The sequence below is a fragment of the Catharus ustulatus genome, chromosome 21 (assembly GCF_009819885.2).
Source record: "Catharus ustulatus isolate bCatUst1 chromosome 21, bCatUst1.pri.v2, whole genome shotgun sequence".
NCBI classification, from domain to species: domain Eukaryota; kingdom Metazoa; phylum Chordata; class Aves; order Passeriformes; family Turdidae; genus Catharus; species Catharus ustulatus.
The window spans coordinates 5,610,239-5,627,995 of record NC_046241.1 but is presented as its reverse complement, the minus strand read 5'-3'; the positions used below and the strand labels follow the sequence as shown (position 1 = coordinate 5,627,995).

The 17,757-nt window shown below is 40.9% G+C and overlaps 1 protein-coding gene across 4 annotated transcripts in view; it reads right to left on the bottom strand.

Annotated features, from left to right (window-relative positions):
- SPTAN1 (spectrin alpha, non-erythrocytic 1) overlaps positions 1–17,757 on the bottom strand; it is a 42,405-nt gene that overhangs the window by 5,199 nt on the left and 19,449 nt on the right. For 2 of the 4 annotated variants that reach the window (XM_033077476.1, XM_033077479.1), the window contains exons 23-51: positions 17,243–17,302; positions 14,942–15,140; positions 14,293–14,397; positions 13,763–13,786; positions 13,375–13,410; positions 12,528–12,575; positions 12,101–12,192; positions 11,822–11,966; positions 11,527–11,708; positions 11,271–11,370; positions 10,946–11,143; positions 10,678–10,824; positions 10,049–10,152; positions 9,762–9,924; positions 9,255–9,269; positions 7,456–7,587; positions 6,993–7,130; positions 6,539–6,643; positions 6,117–6,325; positions 5,385–5,505; positions 5,117–5,238; positions 4,511–4,643; positions 4,024–4,122; positions 3,592–3,751; positions 3,293–3,369; positions 2,933–3,142; positions 2,414–2,710; positions 1,826–1,938; positions 1,006–1,023 (exon numbers count right to left, since the gene is read on the bottom strand). In XM_033077476.1, the coding sequence (XP_032933367.1) occupies positions 1,006–1,023; positions 1,826–1,938; positions 2,414–2,710; positions 2,933–3,142; positions 3,293–3,369; positions 3,592–3,751; positions 4,024–4,122; positions 4,511–4,643; positions 5,117–5,238; positions 5,385–5,505; positions 6,117–6,325; positions 6,539–6,643; positions 6,993–7,130; positions 7,456–7,587; positions 9,255–9,269; positions 9,762–9,924; positions 10,049–10,152; positions 10,678–10,824; positions 10,946–11,143; positions 11,271–11,370; positions 11,527–11,708; positions 11,822–11,966; positions 12,101–12,192; positions 12,528–12,575; positions 13,375–13,410; positions 13,763–13,786; positions 14,293–14,397; positions 14,942–15,140; positions 17,243–17,302 (3,552 nt within the window). The remainder of the gene's footprint in view (positions 1–1,005; positions 1,024–1,825; positions 1,939–2,413; positions 2,711–2,932; positions 3,143–3,292; positions 3,370–3,591; positions 3,752–4,023; positions 4,123–4,510; positions 4,644–5,116; positions 5,239–5,384; positions 5,506–6,116; positions 6,326–6,538; positions 6,644–6,992; positions 7,131–7,455; positions 7,588–9,254; positions 9,270–9,761; positions 9,925–10,048; positions 10,153–10,677; positions 10,825–10,945; positions 11,144–11,270; positions 11,371–11,526; positions 11,709–11,821; positions 11,967–12,100; positions 12,193–12,527; positions 12,576–13,374; positions 13,411–13,762; positions 13,787–14,292; positions 14,398–14,941; positions 15,141–17,242; positions 17,303–17,757) is intronic. The other 2 variants (XM_033077477.1, XM_033077480.1) reach the window with 1 other exon arrangement.

Sequence of the window (17,757 nt, the reverse complement as noted above, 5' to 3'; positions counted from 1 at the left end):
TTTATCTGGCAGAACACAAGAGACTGTGATCATTACAGGGCAAATAAGCAGCAGAATTATCTGTGAAGATTCCACGCTTCAGGAGCAAGGCCCTGGCCTCCTCCAGCCCTGTGCACAGGCTCACACACAGCCTCTGCCCTGGCCCAGACACTGCTGGCATTTGACATCACATCTTATCACAAAGCTTCCACTGTGCTGAGACTCATCCTGCTGAAGGAATTTAACTGGCCAGACAGACACATTTGCAGAGGCCTTGGTAGTCTGAAAACATTTAAAGATCTTATTATTTCCTTTCCACTTCCAGACAAATGACCAGCACACATCCTCATCAGGAATCATTGCTGTGGACACAGAGTGGGCTTAAAACTGCTGGCAAATTCCAACAGCTTCTTGGATTCATGTAGGAAGATTGGTTTTCTCCTGTCAAGGCTAAAATCTGTGTGGGCCATGGTCCTGCAGATGAAAAATGGGCAGTTCATATTTGCAAACAACAGGGTTTTAAAATACGTAATTTCAGCAAAATGTTGTTTTAAGAATCTTCCCTTCTTATCAAAACCAGTCAATGCTTTGGAGATTTCGTTATTCTCAGAACAGTTATGGTCAAATGTTTTATTTCACTAAGCAAGTCTCTTAAGCTGAAAAACTAGAAATGTCAGAATATCCTGCCTTTGCAAAGCAGCTACACTCTCACATATCTTCTCAAATTAAGGGTCTTTTCCTGTGCAAGCCCTCAGAAAAAGCAAGAGCAAAAGGCAGGAATTCCATGGTGTGCCTGTGGTTACCTGTTGTAATTCTGCTTTTGACTAGGAAATTTTTATGTTTCTACTGGTTTATAGTTAACTACTCCAAAATCTTGTTTCCTGTGTCTGTGCACCTCAGCAAAAGGTTGCTCTTTTCAAATAAGAGGGGTTTGAGCACAGCTCTCACAAGCAATGTAACGACAGGAGAAAACACACAGAGCAGAACACGTCACAAAATTTGAAAGATATAAAATTCAATACTGACCCATCTAGCAGGTAAGTCCTGTAGAATGTGAAGATCCAAACATCAGGCAGCAGGACAGAGACAAGACAGTAAGAGAGGGATAGATATTCGGGTGGGAAGCAAACATCAAAAAGTTAAAAATCATATTTATATTTCATTATTTCATGAAGACACATATAGAACTGTTTGTAAACACACAGACAGAGAATCACAGGGTTACATGGAACAGAACTCACCTCCTCTGACCCCCAACCAGAACCTGTCAGAGCTGCTGACAGCATTGACTAAGCGCAGGCACCTGCAATGCTCAACCTTGAGACTTTTTGTTTCTAACACAGTTGTTAAATCTTTGCTCCCTCTCCTTAGAGAACATTATTATTAGACACCAGCCCAGGGAAACGATTATGAAGTTTTAAGCTCTTTTCACATCTTCTTTCTCTATTTAAACTCCAGTAAGATTCCCAATACACTACTCAATACAAAAGGGGCATTAACAGAAACACTGCTGGCACTTCAGAGTCTGCTTGGAGCTAGTTGTGCTCCACCTCCCCAGCTGTGCTGCAGCCTAGTTCAGGAATAACTGGAGAAAAATGAAATCCTGGATAACTGGAATTACTGCAGGAAAATTAATTCAGAAATAGAAACATTTTTGAAGTCTGATGTTTCAGGGCTTTCCTTTCCCCTGTAGCTAATGGAGCTTCTCTCAAATCCTGACTGCAGGGAATGGACAAGTCCTGATGAGCTGTTTTTCAGTAGGATGACAGTCCAAAGAGATGGAGGATGCATACAAATACTACCTAAGGAATTCTCTAAGGGCAGGTCCTGGAAAGAGAAACTGTACCTGGTCTCCTGAATCCACTGATGGAAGGCATTGGCATGCTGAGCAAATTCCTGACGCAGTTTGTCATTTTCCTCCTGCCTTCGCTGTTCCTTCTGCAGCTCCAGTTCACGTTCCTGAGAAATGAACAACAATAATTTCAGAGAAATAAAGGGGTTGGTCTCATCCTGTAACAGAAAGCAAAAACTAAAAGCTGCATCCCAGCACAGTTTTAAGCCTCAAAACAAGATTGAGCTCTCAGTGACCTGGGTATCTAGAGAAATGCTTTTCAGGTGGTAATTCAGAACTGAAGTCCTGAGAACTGGAATTGAACCAGCAGTTGTTTCACTGCATAGCAGAAAAGTTAAATTTCTATTACAGTTAGGAAATGAGACCGATGTAGTTTGCCTTTGGGAGAGCCACAAATGGAAAACCATGATAACAAGTGACAATAGCACAAGTTTATAGTTAACAGCAATTTTTCTTTGCTCATGAATTTTGAGATATTTTGACTGTATTATGGTGACAAACTCTTGTACCCATTATCTCACAGAACAATTTCCAAGGACCACTGAAAGGCTGTGTAAGAGAATCTTTCCCTCACTGACTTGCCTTGATAATTTTCTGCAGATTCCTCCAGGTTTCTTCAAGAGCCTCCATAGTGAACCAAGTGTAGGGATTGGAGGCCACACGGAAGCTCTTGATCTGGCGATCAAGCTCTGCCAGCTGGTTGAAATCAGCTTGGGCAGAGCTTAGGGAGGAACGGAAAGCGTCGTGAGCTTCTCTCAGGGCTTTGATTTCCTCCAGTGAGTTACAGCGCACAGGATCCGTCAGGTCCTCCTCAGCATTCTCAAACCAACTGTTGAAGGCAGAGGCCTTCTTTGCAAAAGTCAGGAAGAGATCCTCAACCTTGAAAAGAGAAAAAATACAGTTGTTCAGTAATGGAAATATTCTGTGTGAGTTCATCTGGAATTATCATGCAAGAGTTTGCTTTGCAAGCATCTCAGGAATTCTTATGTTAATTCTCCAGGATCTCCAAAATCATTAGCTGCAAAAGCATGAACAAGCTACAGAAGCTGCAAGTATGTATTTTTTATCATGTGCACAATTAGATTTTTGTTGACCACTCACCTTTCTGAAATGCTCCTGAGCCTCCAAGAGTTTCTTTTTCCTGGTAGCAGAATTGGCCAGTAGCTGATTCCAGCGTTTCATCAAGGAAGCATGCCGGGCCTCGATGGCCTTGGACTGGATGTGCTTGGCTGCAAGCAGCTGGTCTTTCAGAGCAGTGATGTTTGCAATTCCCTCCTGCTGGAAAGCCTGCAGTCCAGCATCAAATGTTTCCTGGAGTATTAAAAGAACAAAAGGTATTTTAGATTGTATTTTTCTTTAGCCTTTCCTATACCCTGCATGTATTTCAAACATGGACTCCTGTGTGTTCACAAGAGTTCAGCTGGTCCCTCCCTCAGGGGTGGCAGCAGCATCAGCACTGACCTGTTTGGTGAGCAAGGTTTGCACTGAAGAGAGGTCACGTCCATAATCATCTGTCTTCAGACTGTTTTCTTTCTCCCCTGGAAAATGAAACAAATATTTGCAAAAATGTAATTTCTCCATCTCAAGCATTCCTTCTGTTCCAGATCAGGTTACTAACAAAGCAGGGACAGCACTGCTGATTACTATGAGCTTAGTTCTGCTTATTACAACAGCACATGAGGAGCTACTGGAGACCTTTGGAAATGAAGGAGTTTAAGGTTTGTTTGTGACCAAATGCTGCACTCCAGCACAGAACATACCTATCCACGACTCCACCACATCTGCTTTCCAGTTGAACTGGAGGAAGGCTGAGTTCTCATCCAATTTGGCTTTCCTCTGAGCTGCTGCTTTCTCCAGATCTGACACCTTGCCTCTGAGCCCCTTCATCTTGGCAGTAATGTTCGCCTCATGGTGATTGTTCTATGTGACAGGGAGGAAAAAAAAAAAAAAGAGGCATCCTGTATGATGTTAAAGTCATTTGAGGCATTCAGGACATTGGTGACAGAGCAAGGACTTCAGCTGAAAGATACTGTCTCAGAAACAGCTTTGAAAGCAAAACACTGACAACTTATTCAGCCACAAAAAATGAGTAAGAGCTCTTTTCAAAGACGTGACAGAGAAGAGCAAATCTACTGAACATGAAGATGTTCTGGGGAGGCTTTGAAGGTTTCTCTTTACTAGGTCATGCTCACCTTTTTAATGAGATCCTCTCCATTAGCACAGACATCATTCACTCTGTCCTTGTGGACAGTAAAATCAGTCTCAAATGCCTCGTGCTTCTTAAGCAAGCCCTGCAAATACAAGACATAGGCACTTCTAAAAATTATTTCTCACTATTTATTAAAAAGTAATTAATTTTATAAATCATCAGTTAGCATAAAGTTTTTCTGTCAAAAATTAATCTTTGCTGGTTAGCACAACTTACTGGTTTTCTGTGGATAAAAGGCAACTGACCACTGACTTCCAATCATAGGTCAAGAGATGCAAAGCTACATGACACCTCAAGTGATTTCTACAGGATATAACATTATTGGGATGCTTTTATAAAGTGAATTTACATTTTTTTACAAAGTAGGCCTTCAAAAGGAGCCACCAATGACCTCTAAATTGTAAATACAGTTAAAGAAAAGGTTTGTTATGCTTTAATCAACAATAAAGTGCTGACAACTTCCTCCATACCTGGATAGCAGCAAGTGTGTCCCCATAATCCTCACTGGCTACCAGTGTCATCTTCTCATTGATCCAGGCTTCTTCTTCCTCAACATTTGCTACAAACTGCTGATACTCCAGAGACTCCTCCAGACGCTGACCCCTGTGTGGGGAAGGTAAAACTTGTCAGTGTTTCTTTATGGCATTGAGATGTGAGATATAAAAACAACGTGCAGAGCCTGAACCCCTTCATTCACACTTCACTCCTCCAGCCACAGCCATGGCTGGAGCTCCAGGAATTCCTTGGACTACAAAGCCTACAGCTGCCAAAGGACTGAAGAAAACTCTCTCCCAACAGTTTCTAATCAGGAAAAATCTCCTGGCAGTGGACTAAAGCCAGCTGATTGCAAGTCTGTGGTTTCCAACTGGTGCAAGAAAAGGCTAAACACAACACACACCTCAAAAAGAGGCTCATGTTTCCTCTGAAGAACACTGCCAATTGTCTTGCAGAGTCTGTGATCAGTGATAGATGCTGTTACATCATATTCCCAATAACCCATACCCTGAAATTCTCTAAATCTGATCACTGAGTCCATGTAACTTGGCATTAATACTGAATTTTACAGAAATTCATACCTAGCAGCTGCCAACTGTTTTAACTCTTTCCAGTGATCCACAAACTGAGCCAGCCTCTGCTGTATCTCCTCCTTTCCAATTGTGTTGTCATCTGAAAGCTTTTTGCCCGTGTCCAGAACACCCTGCAGAGAAACAGTTATTGGAACATCACCTGCCTTCCTCGTGTGCATTGTTTGGGGTCCAGCAGAACTCCTGCTGGTTTTCATCTCTTCCACAATCAAGAAGGGTGCTGCTTATAGAGAAACTTGCTATGGGGAGAGGCATTTACCTGGATAGCAGGTTCGTGGGCAGCTAATTCTGCTTCTAAGCGCTTGTGTTTCTTCCTCAGATTCTGTACACCAGTCAGGTCTCTGCCATAGTCCTCTGAGCTAACCAACAATTTCTTCTCTCTAAATTCAACAGAGAAAAAAGATAAAATGTGAAGAGATATTGGATGTAAAAAGTTGTGTACAAGAGTTATTAGCAAACAGCAAGTGGCTCCTGGCAGCACATTCCTGTGTGAGGGACGGAAGGTGACAGAGGGCTCATTATTTATCTTTGAAGAACAGAAATCCTCTGTAATGTTTTCTTTTTGAAGATATAGATGTCTTTTGTAAAGTTGTCCAATTTTTGTTTTACAAGCATGACAAAAGAAGTGCTCTAACTGGAATGATTTCTATCAGCCTCTTCCTCCTCCTGAGGTACTAATACCAATGTGGAAAGACCATTTGATTAATTACAACAACTGGCTAGAATCAAGAAAGTACTTGAATTTTGGTTTGAAAAAGGTTTGAATTTTTGGTAGGAGCTTTCCCAAAAAGACTAGAATGAAATGTCTGAGCCTAAACAGTGTTTTTCTGCTTACTGAGATTTCACCAAAGAAAACCACACCCAAAACAGTTTTTCTGGAATGGCAGCAAAGATGATCTCCTATAGACACACAGTTGTTGGAAAGCAGCTCTAAAGCCACACTAAAGGATATGAGTGTCATTGGCAAGCCCAGAACTTCCCAAACACCCACTTGATCCAGGACTCCTCATCATCCATGTCCCGGAAGAACTGGTGCAGGCGGTGGCTCTCGTTGAGCTTGGCGCGGCGGGCGCTGGCCATGCCCTTGATGCGCTGGAAGCGCCCGTTGATGGTCTCGCGTTTGTCCTTCACTTGGGATGTGTCAAAGGCACTGCTGGTCATCAGACTGTCAGCCTGGCTGTTCAGGTCCTTCAGGCGGTCCTGGAGATGAGGGGGAGAGAGCAGGGATTGCTCAGAGCTCGTTTCTGTGCTCATTACATCAGGATGAAAATCAGAATCTGACCCGCAGTCACAGGTGTCATTAAAAACCACATTTCAACAAGTCTGTGACTGCAGCAGGTATCAGGAGCTGTACCTATAGAATTTGCTTATTGACTGTGATTCATCTTCCAAAACTAAAAGGGAAAGTAATACCTCATGAGCAGAAATATCAGCTTCCAGTAACTGGTGTTTTTTCAGAAGGTTGTTAACAGATGCCAAGTCCTTCCCATAGTCTTCAGATGCCAACAAAGCCTCCACCTGAGGATGGAGAAGGAAACATGGAATGAAGAACAAATTGTGTTTCACAAACTCCTTGAAGCTATAATGTTTAAAACCATGCAAATTACTTCTCAATTTTCTACTAAACCTTTACCTTGTCACCTATTTAGTACCTAAAAGGTTCCATGTAAATTTGCTTCTTCTCACCTTATTTTTTATAATAACATGAACACATACACAATTTTACTAGTAATCAAAGTTTTTTTTTTTTAAATTAACCTAGACTTGCTCAAAGGTAAACAGTGCTCCTCAAAATCTAAAATCAGCAAAGGTAATAAAAACAAAAAAAAAAAGATGCTTTTCAAGTAATTAATTCCCATCTTATTACCTCTGAAAGCCAAAAGTCAAAGTCCTTGATTCCAGTATTGAAATTCTGTTGCTTATTAGCTTCTTTCAGTTTCTGACTCTTCTCTGCTGATTTCTGTACCAGGAATTGCCACTGATCAGCCAGGGCAGCCAGGCGTGCCTGTCACAAAGTGGGAAAGATAAATGTCACAAATGAAACATGAAAAAAGTTCTGATAAATGCAAAACAAGAACATGGTGGAAGTTTGGCTGTTGATTCTAGATATGCAAGCTAGAGTCACTATTTCATGTTGCCCAGCTATAATTTACACCTCAATCAGAGGATCAAAAAATTTATCCTCCTTGAGACCTAAGCAGAATGATTCACCTGATCTACACTGTCCTGTTGAAATACAAAAGCAAGATTTGTTCTAGAGGGACACTGTCCTGCCTCAGTTACCCCAACACTGCTCAAAGCAAAGCCAAGCAAGACTGGAAGGTGCCCACCTTGACGGCGTCCTCGCTGCCAGCACACGCGCCCCTCTCGATGAGGGAGTTGCCCATGTCGATGACGCCGCGGATGCGGTCGGCGTTGGCGTGGAGCTCAGCTTCAAAGGCCTGGTGCTTCTGGTGTTTGCTCTGCAAGGACAAACCCAACACCATCAGGCACTGCACAAAGGGCTCCTCTGTTGTTCTCATGGGCTGGGTTGTCATCAGCTTTGTGTACGGGCTGAGATGAAGAGGTTCTCTCTGGGGAGGGTATTCACTGCTCACTCCAGGGGTTACTCTCATTACCTGAGTAACCACCAAGTTTTGGTCTGGCTAAACTGTGGGTGAGCTGATACACAGAACTCTGGCAGCATGTTCTGTGTTTCACAGCTGCCAATGCAAAATTCTCTGTGCTGAGCTGAGCTGTTACTGCAGTAAAGATGCACCCCTTTGGAAAGCAATTACACATACCCTGAGTAGAGCAGATCATCCTTTCTACTGCTACAGTAATTGCACAGATTCCTACTTCCCTTCCTAATCTATAGGTAATTAACAGAAATCACTGCTCCAGCTTATCTGCTTTCTGCACAGTTGTGATATTAGTCATACACAGCCCTATTATAAATATATAGATAAATACTGAATGAACAGCCAGAAACTTCTATAAAAACGTAACTTAATTATTAAGTAAGAATTTTTCTCTGCCAAGTTGAGAGCACCATGAGAACAAAAGGAGCCTTGGTGTGGGAAGGAGTGTGTAGCTCTCATGTATCCGTGATCCATCCACCCACCAGGAATATGACAACAGCACAGAAGTGACAAGACAGAATTTGCAAGTATAAACTGGAAATGCTAGTGACATTGGACATGGGTAGAGAGTATCCTAGAGAATGGAATGAAAGGAAATGTTAGATCAAAAATAAAAAAGGAAAAATACTGTAGTGCTGGTATGAGAAATTCTGCATGAACTGCTTCATTTTGGGAACTCAAATCCTGAGATTATAAAAGCATATTCTTCAAAGCTAAATCCACCAACTTGGAAAATTCAATTTAAAAGGTGCCAATTGCCTATCTCCATATAATTACCATGACAACAAATTGCAGACAACCCTTTCTATTTTAATATAAAATTATCATTTTTTCCAACTAAAAAGTAGCAATTGAAAGTACCACACTCTGAAGTGAAAAATTATTCTTTCATTTGTTTCTCATTATCTTTCCCTTTCTTTGTTCTATCTTCTCCCTCCACATATCCTCATTTTACTCCACTACTTGGATTCTACAAGTGCTGTCAGCTTTCCATCTGGTACATCTCTTTCTGGAGTGTTCTTTCGGTTTTATTCCCCTCTATGCTATTGCAAGAACTAAGCCAATCAAGACCTATCATTTACTGAATCCTCCATCTTCAGCATTTGATTCTACAAACAAGCTCATGGTTTTGGCATTATGCCCTGTGTTAAATCACCACAAGTGATGATCAAACAGCCAAATTTCTCAAAAAGGGGATAGAACCCCATTTTCCTATGGGCTAACTCCTAAAAAAGCCTAAACTACATCATTAATGCAGCATAAATTAAACAGGTCATGCAGAACACCTGCAAAACAAATACATAAATAAATGATGCTGAATAGGAATTAACAAAAAAGCCACACCCATAGGACGAGGACCAACAGCTGTACCTGGATGGAGGTCAAGAACTAACAGAAAAAGAGATTGCATGAACTGATGGATGGAGCAGCAACCAGAGCTTGGGCTTACACAGAAGCTTATACAGAGAAAATAAATTCACATACCAGGGCTAGTCCAAACTACTTACCAGCAGTTTGGAAAGCTATAAAACAGATTGAGAGAAGTAGTTCAGTGCATTCATACTACTTCATTAACCAGAATTAAAACATAAGAGGTAACTTTATTCCTTAATAGTGAAAAATAAATGAGATTTCACATTTTATAATGCAAAAGAGTTGAGACCCAAGAAATCCATTTCCTTATTTTATTATTGTCTAGATGCTGGGAGAGAGACAGAACAGCCACTTGGGCTTCTTTAGGAAACTTTCTGCTGCAGATACCACATATCTTATTAATTATATGCATGAATAATTAATTATAGGCATGAATAATTACTAACCAAGTCCTATTTTGGGTCTCCTCTCATGCATAATGTAACTTCCATTTTCTCCTTGTTGAAAGGAGAACATGTCCAACTTGATGCACTATTCTGTCATCTCTGAACAAGAATTCCTGAGCGTGGATTTTCAAACCAGAGGATGCCTTGCAAAGTTAACAATGATATTCTGATTTTTAAACCAAGAACCACATTCACCTGGATATTTGTGGGATCCTTATAGGACTCATCACTTGCAGTCTGAAGCTTTTCACTGATCCAGGCTTCTATTTCATCCACATCACGACTGAACTGCTGGAGGGTCTGAGACTCTCCCAGCTTCGATCTCTTCTCAATCATTTGAGCTTTCAGACGAAGCCACCTGCAGTAATTTGACACATACAATGAACAAAACACTAGAGCCACATGAGGCATCACCTTCAACAGCTGCAGAACACCCCTAAAGAGGATTTGCAGTCATCTCCTCCTCCCAGGGCAGCACTGACCTGTCCAGGACCTCATTGCGTCTGTTGGCGATGACTCCCTTGGCGTAATGATCTGCAGCAATCAGCTGGTCAGCAAAGGACTGCAGCACAGCAATTTTCTCTTCCTATTCAAACCAGAAACCATGAATTAGAACTGTGGTTCTCTAAAGTCAAATGATGAGCAGTGTTTGGAACAGAACAGGCCTTTTTATCTTCTTTAAATTTACATTACTGGGATGCTATGAAGGAAGTCTCTCTTTTACAGGACTGCAGAGTTCAAATTAGAACACTTTTCACCTGTGGCATTTAGGAAAAAAAGGGACCTTTTGGGCTAAAAACTTCAGCAGTATGATCTCTAAATAAATCTAGGCAGCTTTCTGCTACTGGAAATTTCTGCCACAAATAAAGGGGAAAAGTAATTTCCAATCAGTAAATTTACACAAGTACTTGCCACTATTTCTACATTGTCTGTAGGAAATGAAATACAGCCTGATCTGTATAAGCTGCTTCTAAACTTCTGCACCAAATTCCACATGGCTGAATATTTGGAACTGAACTTCAGAAGCCATACATGGCAGGAACTCCTTTGGCTAGTAATTCACATGAGAAAAAGGAAACTATTTTCCCCTAACTTCAGCTACACTTCTTACCTGGACATTGATTGCTTTATCAAAATCTTCATGTTTCTTGATGAGTGCCTCCACACTGTCTAGGGAGTCTCCTTTATCCTCTGTATTTAGGAAAGCCTCCCGGGCAGCCATCCAGTTTTCAGCTTGTTCACAGTCCCGATGAAACAGCTGGGGAGAAAAAAGCCCAAAGCATGAGTAAGCCACATCAAGAGCACTGTTATCACCATGAAATGATAAACTTTTAATGAAAAGAGGAATTATTTTTCTTATCCAAACTGCAGCAGAGTACCTGTAGTTCCAGGCACTGGTCCAGCATCATTCTGCGCTGTACCCAGGCCTTCTCCAGGTCTGTCCGTTCTTGGTCCAGAATATCCAGCTTCTCCTTGATCTCTGGGCTGGCATAGTGTCCATGGGCTAGAAGTTGTTGTCCAAACTGCTCAAATGCCTGGAAAGTGCCAGCTCTTGCATCTATTTCCGTGCGGTGTTCCTGCAAGTGGCAGAGATGTGCTGCTCAATAATCAGAGCTGGAACTGACCTATTTTTAGATCTCTAATTGGAAAAAGTCAGAAAAAAACCATTTCTTGATGTTTATGATACACTTATCTTTCACATACCTGGTGCCTTTCCAATAAAGCTTCAGCTCCAGTCACATCCTTTGCAAGCTCATCTGAGGAGACAAGGCCCCGGATCCCATTGATCCAAGACATGAGGTCCCTGTGAACACACAGTAAAAGGGAATTTTTCCCTCCCTCCACTGAAATAACTTACAACAGGGAGAAGAGTCCTTTCCTGAACCCTTCACTGAAATATTCCTGTGGAACAATAAGCCACATAATAATAAACAGATTGAGAGGGGGAATCCATCACTACCTGAAGTCACTGAGGAAACGCTGCAGGTCATGAGAATCTCCAAGCTTCTCTTTGCGCTGGTCAGCACGTTTTCCCAGGCTGCTCCAAGCCTGATTCAACTCAGTGCATTTTTCTTGGAGATCTTCAGCAGATTCTGGATGTGACTGGATCAGACGCTGGGCAGTTTCACCAAGAGAATTCACCTAGGGTTACAGAAAGGGAAATGGACACAATGAAGACAGAGAGAACTGCTATAGTTCAATAATTTCTGGCAGATAAAAAGAAAATTTTGGGGTTTTCTTCCTCAGAATCTCACCTTGTCTCCCAGAGCTGCCAAATCTCTCTCAAAGCCTTCATGTTTGCGCTGCAGAGCCTGAACACTGGCCAGATCATGCCCATAGTTGTCTGTATTTAATGCTTGATTCTTCTCCTCTATCCATTCTTTGGTTTCATCAGCATCTCTGATTTGAAGGAAGGCAAAAAGAGAGTTAAAAGATCACCCTCCATTGAACAAGCTGGGGGTTGAATGTGATTTTTTTAGAACAGGTCCTGCTGTATTTCAGAATTCTTGACAGACAAAGCAGAAACCCCTCACCTGTGGAATCTCTGGACCTCGTGGGCACTGCCCAATAATTGGCTCCTCTCCTCTGCCAGCTGCTGCAGGGATCTCCAGCGTTCATTCAGCTCCTGGATGATGAAAATGAAAAGTCAAGACTGGCCTTTTACTACAGCTGAAGGTTACTAAATTCTGCTTAATTCCAGAAAAATGCATAGATTCAGATAGCTTAGTTAAATAAAATAATTTGAAGGGTTTCTCCTGAGCTGTAAAACCAAATTATTTTATGTATATAATAAGACAGTGATGTAACTTGAGAAGTAAATGCTGTATATACTAATGCTTTTTCCAATAAATTGATTTTTTAAAAGAGTTTATAAAGTCTAATGAAAGACAAAGACTATGGAAAATGATGGTAAAAATGTTCACAACTTCTAAATCAGGTCATAGAAAGTTGTGGAATTACCTTGATTGAGTTGAAGGTTGCCACAGTGTGTACCATCAAACGTGCAGACTGTGTGAAAAGGCAGAAATAAAAAATACAGCATTGAAGTCAACTCTAACCAAAAGCAAAACCAGACTGAAAGAAAAGTCCTTAAAATAATCAAATAGAAACCAGTAAGAGAGACAATGTAAGTAAATTACAAAAGCAATTAAGAGTAATTGGTTATAATACCTAAGGTATTATAGAGCAGAGGAAGAAGTCAGAATTCACAAGTGAGCACTGTCATGTTAGTGTAAACTGAAGCAAACAAATCTTAATGAGGACAAAGAAGAGGAAATTTAAAGGCAACATTCAATACATGAATTAAAACCCCCCAAAATCTTAGTCATAGTTTGCTAAGTTACTATAAGACTCTTAGAATTTGATGTACATGCTTATAATTTGCAAAAAACACTTAAAAAGTCACCAGTTTTGGCAACACAGGTGCATTTTCTGACAGAATATTGCATACTAACCTGGTTTCCCTACATTCACACAGCTTAAAAGATGTACAAGCAGCTTTAAATCTAACAGGGTGGATGCAAGACATAAAACAACGGGAATGAAATGTTGGACAATTCAAAAAACATTTAAGATATTTTTGTGTTTTAGCAGGTGATAGCTCTTCCATGTAAGCCTCTAGTGAATGTCTAACTATTGTAAATGAGCTAGAGATGATCAGTGGGATACAGTTTCTAAACAGTTTTGTTGCAGAGAGGTAAAAACCAGGCTGTTGACAATTTCTGTGGCACAGGAGAAGCAAATGGTCTCAAAAAGATGATGTGCTCTAGTTTTTGTTTTCTTGTTGTGTGCTACTAATAACACCTACCTTCCAAGGAGAGGCTGTCTTAGAATCAGTTTCATCCTGTTTGAAAAAGTGAAGAAGCAGCTTTAAATACAAAGCAGAATCTAATACTATCAGAATACAGTAAAAAAATCTTAAAAATATCTCTGTGTTCAGTTCTTAACAGAGTAAATACATTTTTTCATGCAAGTATTTGTATTAATTTGGGTTATGCTGCTCGCTTAGATCTGTGATGTGGGGCAAGACACTCAGGAAATAAAGGGATCATAGATAAGATAATCTCTGAATGTCCATTCAAAGTCATTAGTGAGTTCCATCATGGAAATAAACTACAATTATGGTTGAACTTCTCCTTGTACATCCCAAACCTGTTACAATTGCCACTCCATCCAGCTCAGAAATTAACACTTACCCTGGGCATCATCCCATAGACTTCCTGCAAAGGAGAGAGGACATACAATTTGTTATTTTCTAACAGATAGAATGTTTTTCCCAACATGCTTCATACTTAGTTGGCACAGGATAAAATTATTTACAGCACAAATACATAAAAAGCTGGAAAAAAACCCTAAAAAACACAAACCAAAAGAGAAAACCCACAAACCTGCTCCACTCTATTGTGCTCTATTTTCTCTTTTTCCCTACCATTCCTCACCCATTTTCCTGCAAATAAATAAAGGCTAAATTTCAAATTTATATGGAGCAAGGTTAATGCATGGATTCTCCATGACTTTTAATATTACTGTAAAGACTTTGCATTCCTATAAAGAGAAATGCTGTAATTTGCTCTAGCATTATTTAAAAAAATAATTCTAAAAGTCTTCTTGGGATGGCCACACTAGAGAACACTGACTCTTGCAACGCCAGGCAAAGACAACAGACAAAAGAAAGGAGGAAAATATTTCGCTTCTTAGATTAGATTAAGGCAGAAAAAATGAGCACCTGTTGCTGTACTGCTTGCACTTCATCTGCCATCAGCCCTTCTGACTCCAGGTCCTTGGCAACCTTGTTTATATCCTTCAGGCGTGACTCGTTGGCTTTGAGATCCTGCACAGAACAGGGAAATGTCCCAGCATTAAAATTCACCCAAGCAAAACGTGTGGAACAATGGGGCTCACCAGGAGTGCCAGGGTGTGAACAGCAGGAATTAAACACAGTGACCCTGAGCTCCCAGAGAGCCTGTGCCAGGGAATCCCAGCTGCCAGATTTTTTCTTCCCCTATATCTTGGGGAAATAACTCTGCAGATGGAAACCAAATGCATCTTTCCTTTCAACAGGAATACCTTAACTGAAGGCTATGCTTTACACAAACTGAAACTCCTCCAAAGCTTGGCAGACTCTGCTGCAAAGTGTTGAAAGAGAGCTGGGAAGCATGGAGCAACCTGGGGAATGCAATCAAGCTGAAGACACTTGAATGTGAGATTCTCTATCCTCACAAATTGAAATAAATTTATATATACCTTCTATTTTATGTCTCCAATCAAAGCCATGTTTCCTACTCAGCTATGAAGAATTGTCATGGATACATGATTGGAAAGCCTGAAGGGAAAGGCCAGAATTAACACACACATTATGCAGCATCACAACATACCTTCTGAAAATCATCAAATTTCTTCTGCAGAACCTCCACCTGCTCCAGATCAGCACCCACTTCCTCACTGGTGAGCGCTGCTTCCTTCTCATTGATCCACTGCTGGAGCTCGTTGGCTTCACGGAAAAGCATGAACTTCTTGCAGCTTTTTTCCAACATGCCTTTACGTTTTTCTCCCAGTTCCAGGAGAGAGTGATATCTGGGAGAAGCAGGAAAGGAAAGCAGGGAACAGTCAGATGGAACTGAGTCCAGTCACAGGAATTTCCCAAGTACTGGGGTCCCCAAAAATGGGGAATCCCTGAACTTATGCCTGTTGGGTTACAGGATGAGCTACTCGTGTAGCTGGGAATGAAGACTGTCCAGGTCTCTCCTCCACATGGATTGCACACCAAAATGGGAACTCTCACATGCAACACCACACTGGGTAAATGCAAACCCAAATCTCAGCCTAGGTTGGGGTAGGCTCTTAAACCACATAATCACTGCAGGGCAGGAATAACTCCATAGGCTCTTACTCGCCAAGAGATAATTTCCTAGAGTACATCAAGTTTGCCATCAGATGATGAAAATCCACCAGCCTCCCAGCTTTAGGACATAAATTTCTTCACTAGCCATTTTCCAGTGCAAAGTCTGCTGAATGTTTAAGTCAAGGGTTCATCTTTAACTGGGAAATCCATGAAACTCATTTCCTGTACACTTTTTACATCTGTGGAATTCTCAATATCAGTGATATTACTTCTCCTTTACATTAGAACAGACAGAAAACGAAACCTCAAAAATGTTTAAATTGGTCTGCACAGGCAAATAAACTTCTTAAAACGAGCCAGTTATTTAAAACCACCTTTTAATCAACTAGACACAGATGATCCTACAAGACTTTTCCCGAGTTATTACTGAAAAAATCCAAGAGCAGTTTTGGATTCACTGACACTGAATTAAAAAATCTCTCTAGCAATGCATGATGCCTGTTTTTAAAAAACCTGCATTCAGAAAAAAAAACACTCTTAATACTCATTCTTACTTTATTTTAAGTGTTCCAGAAGATGAGATATTTTAGCTGCATCTGGAAGGGTTTTTTATGTCCTGAATCTGTTTGGACATCAGTCTACCACAATGATCAGCAGCAGCAATAGATTCTCATTATTAAGCATATTCCTTTTGATGGTATTAAATCAAATAATGTCAGACACTGCTGAGGTACCTGCAGGGGACTCAGATGGGGATGTTTACATTTCCCACCCCGAAGAACAAGGGCCCATACTGAGCTGCAGCATTTTCCTAACCAACAGCTCAGAGATGACAAAGTCTCCTGAAAAAAATCCTCAGTATCCTGGGCTGTAATGTCTATAAACTGATAAATCAGCTCTCCTTCCATGGAAGCAGAGACTTTGTAGCTTCCTGTAGTTTAAGAGTGGGCAAAAAGGAACAAAGAATCTTTCATATTGGGTTTAAATAGAAACTTTCTACCCTGACTTGAAAACACTGTTTTGAAGCCTGTCCTAACTGCAGCTGTTTGCCTCAGCAAACATTAGGTATTAAATACCTGCAAAGCTCATATGGGATCTGGGGCAAAACTGTTTCAAAAGCAGACCTAACCTCAGAGTTGCTTTGCAACACTTGAGAGATTTACATAACAGTTTCACTTTTAATTTTCTAGAAATACATTTGCTGTGAAAAGCCAGGCCAGCCAAAGAACACTGTGGCTTTGGATTTCCCAGCAACTTCCACCAGTATAATGCAAACTTGATATCTTTTCCAGGAGATATGAACAAAAGGTTTCAAAATTTAGTTAATGTAAAATTAAGAAATAACCATCCTATATAAATAAGGTTTTTTCACTACCCAGCATGAGTGTTACTTTATCTAATAAACCATGACAGCCCCACCCTTCCCAAACTCTTAAGACATTCAGATGTGATGCAATACTTGGTAGTTGTATTTTGCATATATCTATATAAATAAACCAATATTTCTAATATCTGCATCTCAGAAAATGCAGGAGATGCTTTTTAAGGAAAAAGCAGACTAGATAAGCCCTAAAGCCTCTTTGGTAAGCAAAACCAGTGTGATGGAATAAACATGAACCAATTTAGCAGCACAGAGGTGCCCAGCAAGATAAGCAGTTGGTTGTGAGGAGCAGAGGAAACACAGACCACCACATCCATCTAAACTAATCCTCATGGCAGGAATGGCCTCCTTCATGTGTCTTTGGAGCAGCCTTCCCAAGGAAAGAAACAAAGGGAGGATGAACAGTGACAGTGTGGAGACAGCATGGTTTAGGAAAGGGCTAATCCTACTCACAGTTCTTCGACCTGTTTCATACGCAGAGATACACTGCCGACCTCCTTAGTAATGAGAGTCCTGCACAGACAGGGAGCACAGCAAATGCATGCGAAAAATTAGTCAGATTAACAAAAATAATGAAAGCAGCAGCTCCGTCCGTGGCTGGGCTGTGGTAGGAGATGGGTAAGAGTTCACATTTAAATGGAGAAAATTAGGTGTTGTTCAGAAGCAAACAAAGCAAATCAGACCAGGAGTACAATTCATGTAAGGAAACTTCAGCAGTACAGATGAGCTCTCTCTATAAGGGCTGCTCATTGCCTCATTATTGTGCCATGGGATTGGAAACTAAAAGGTGGCCCCCTCTCCTTGGCTCCAAAATAAGGTGCCATGTTGTAGTTACTAAAAGCCACATGCAAAACCCATGGAGGGAATTTTGTTATTAAAATCCTGATCAATATGACACAATTTCCCAGCATTTTTTCTTTGTGCTGGCAAAAAGGTTTTTTACTATGGATTGGTGGGATTTTTTTGTG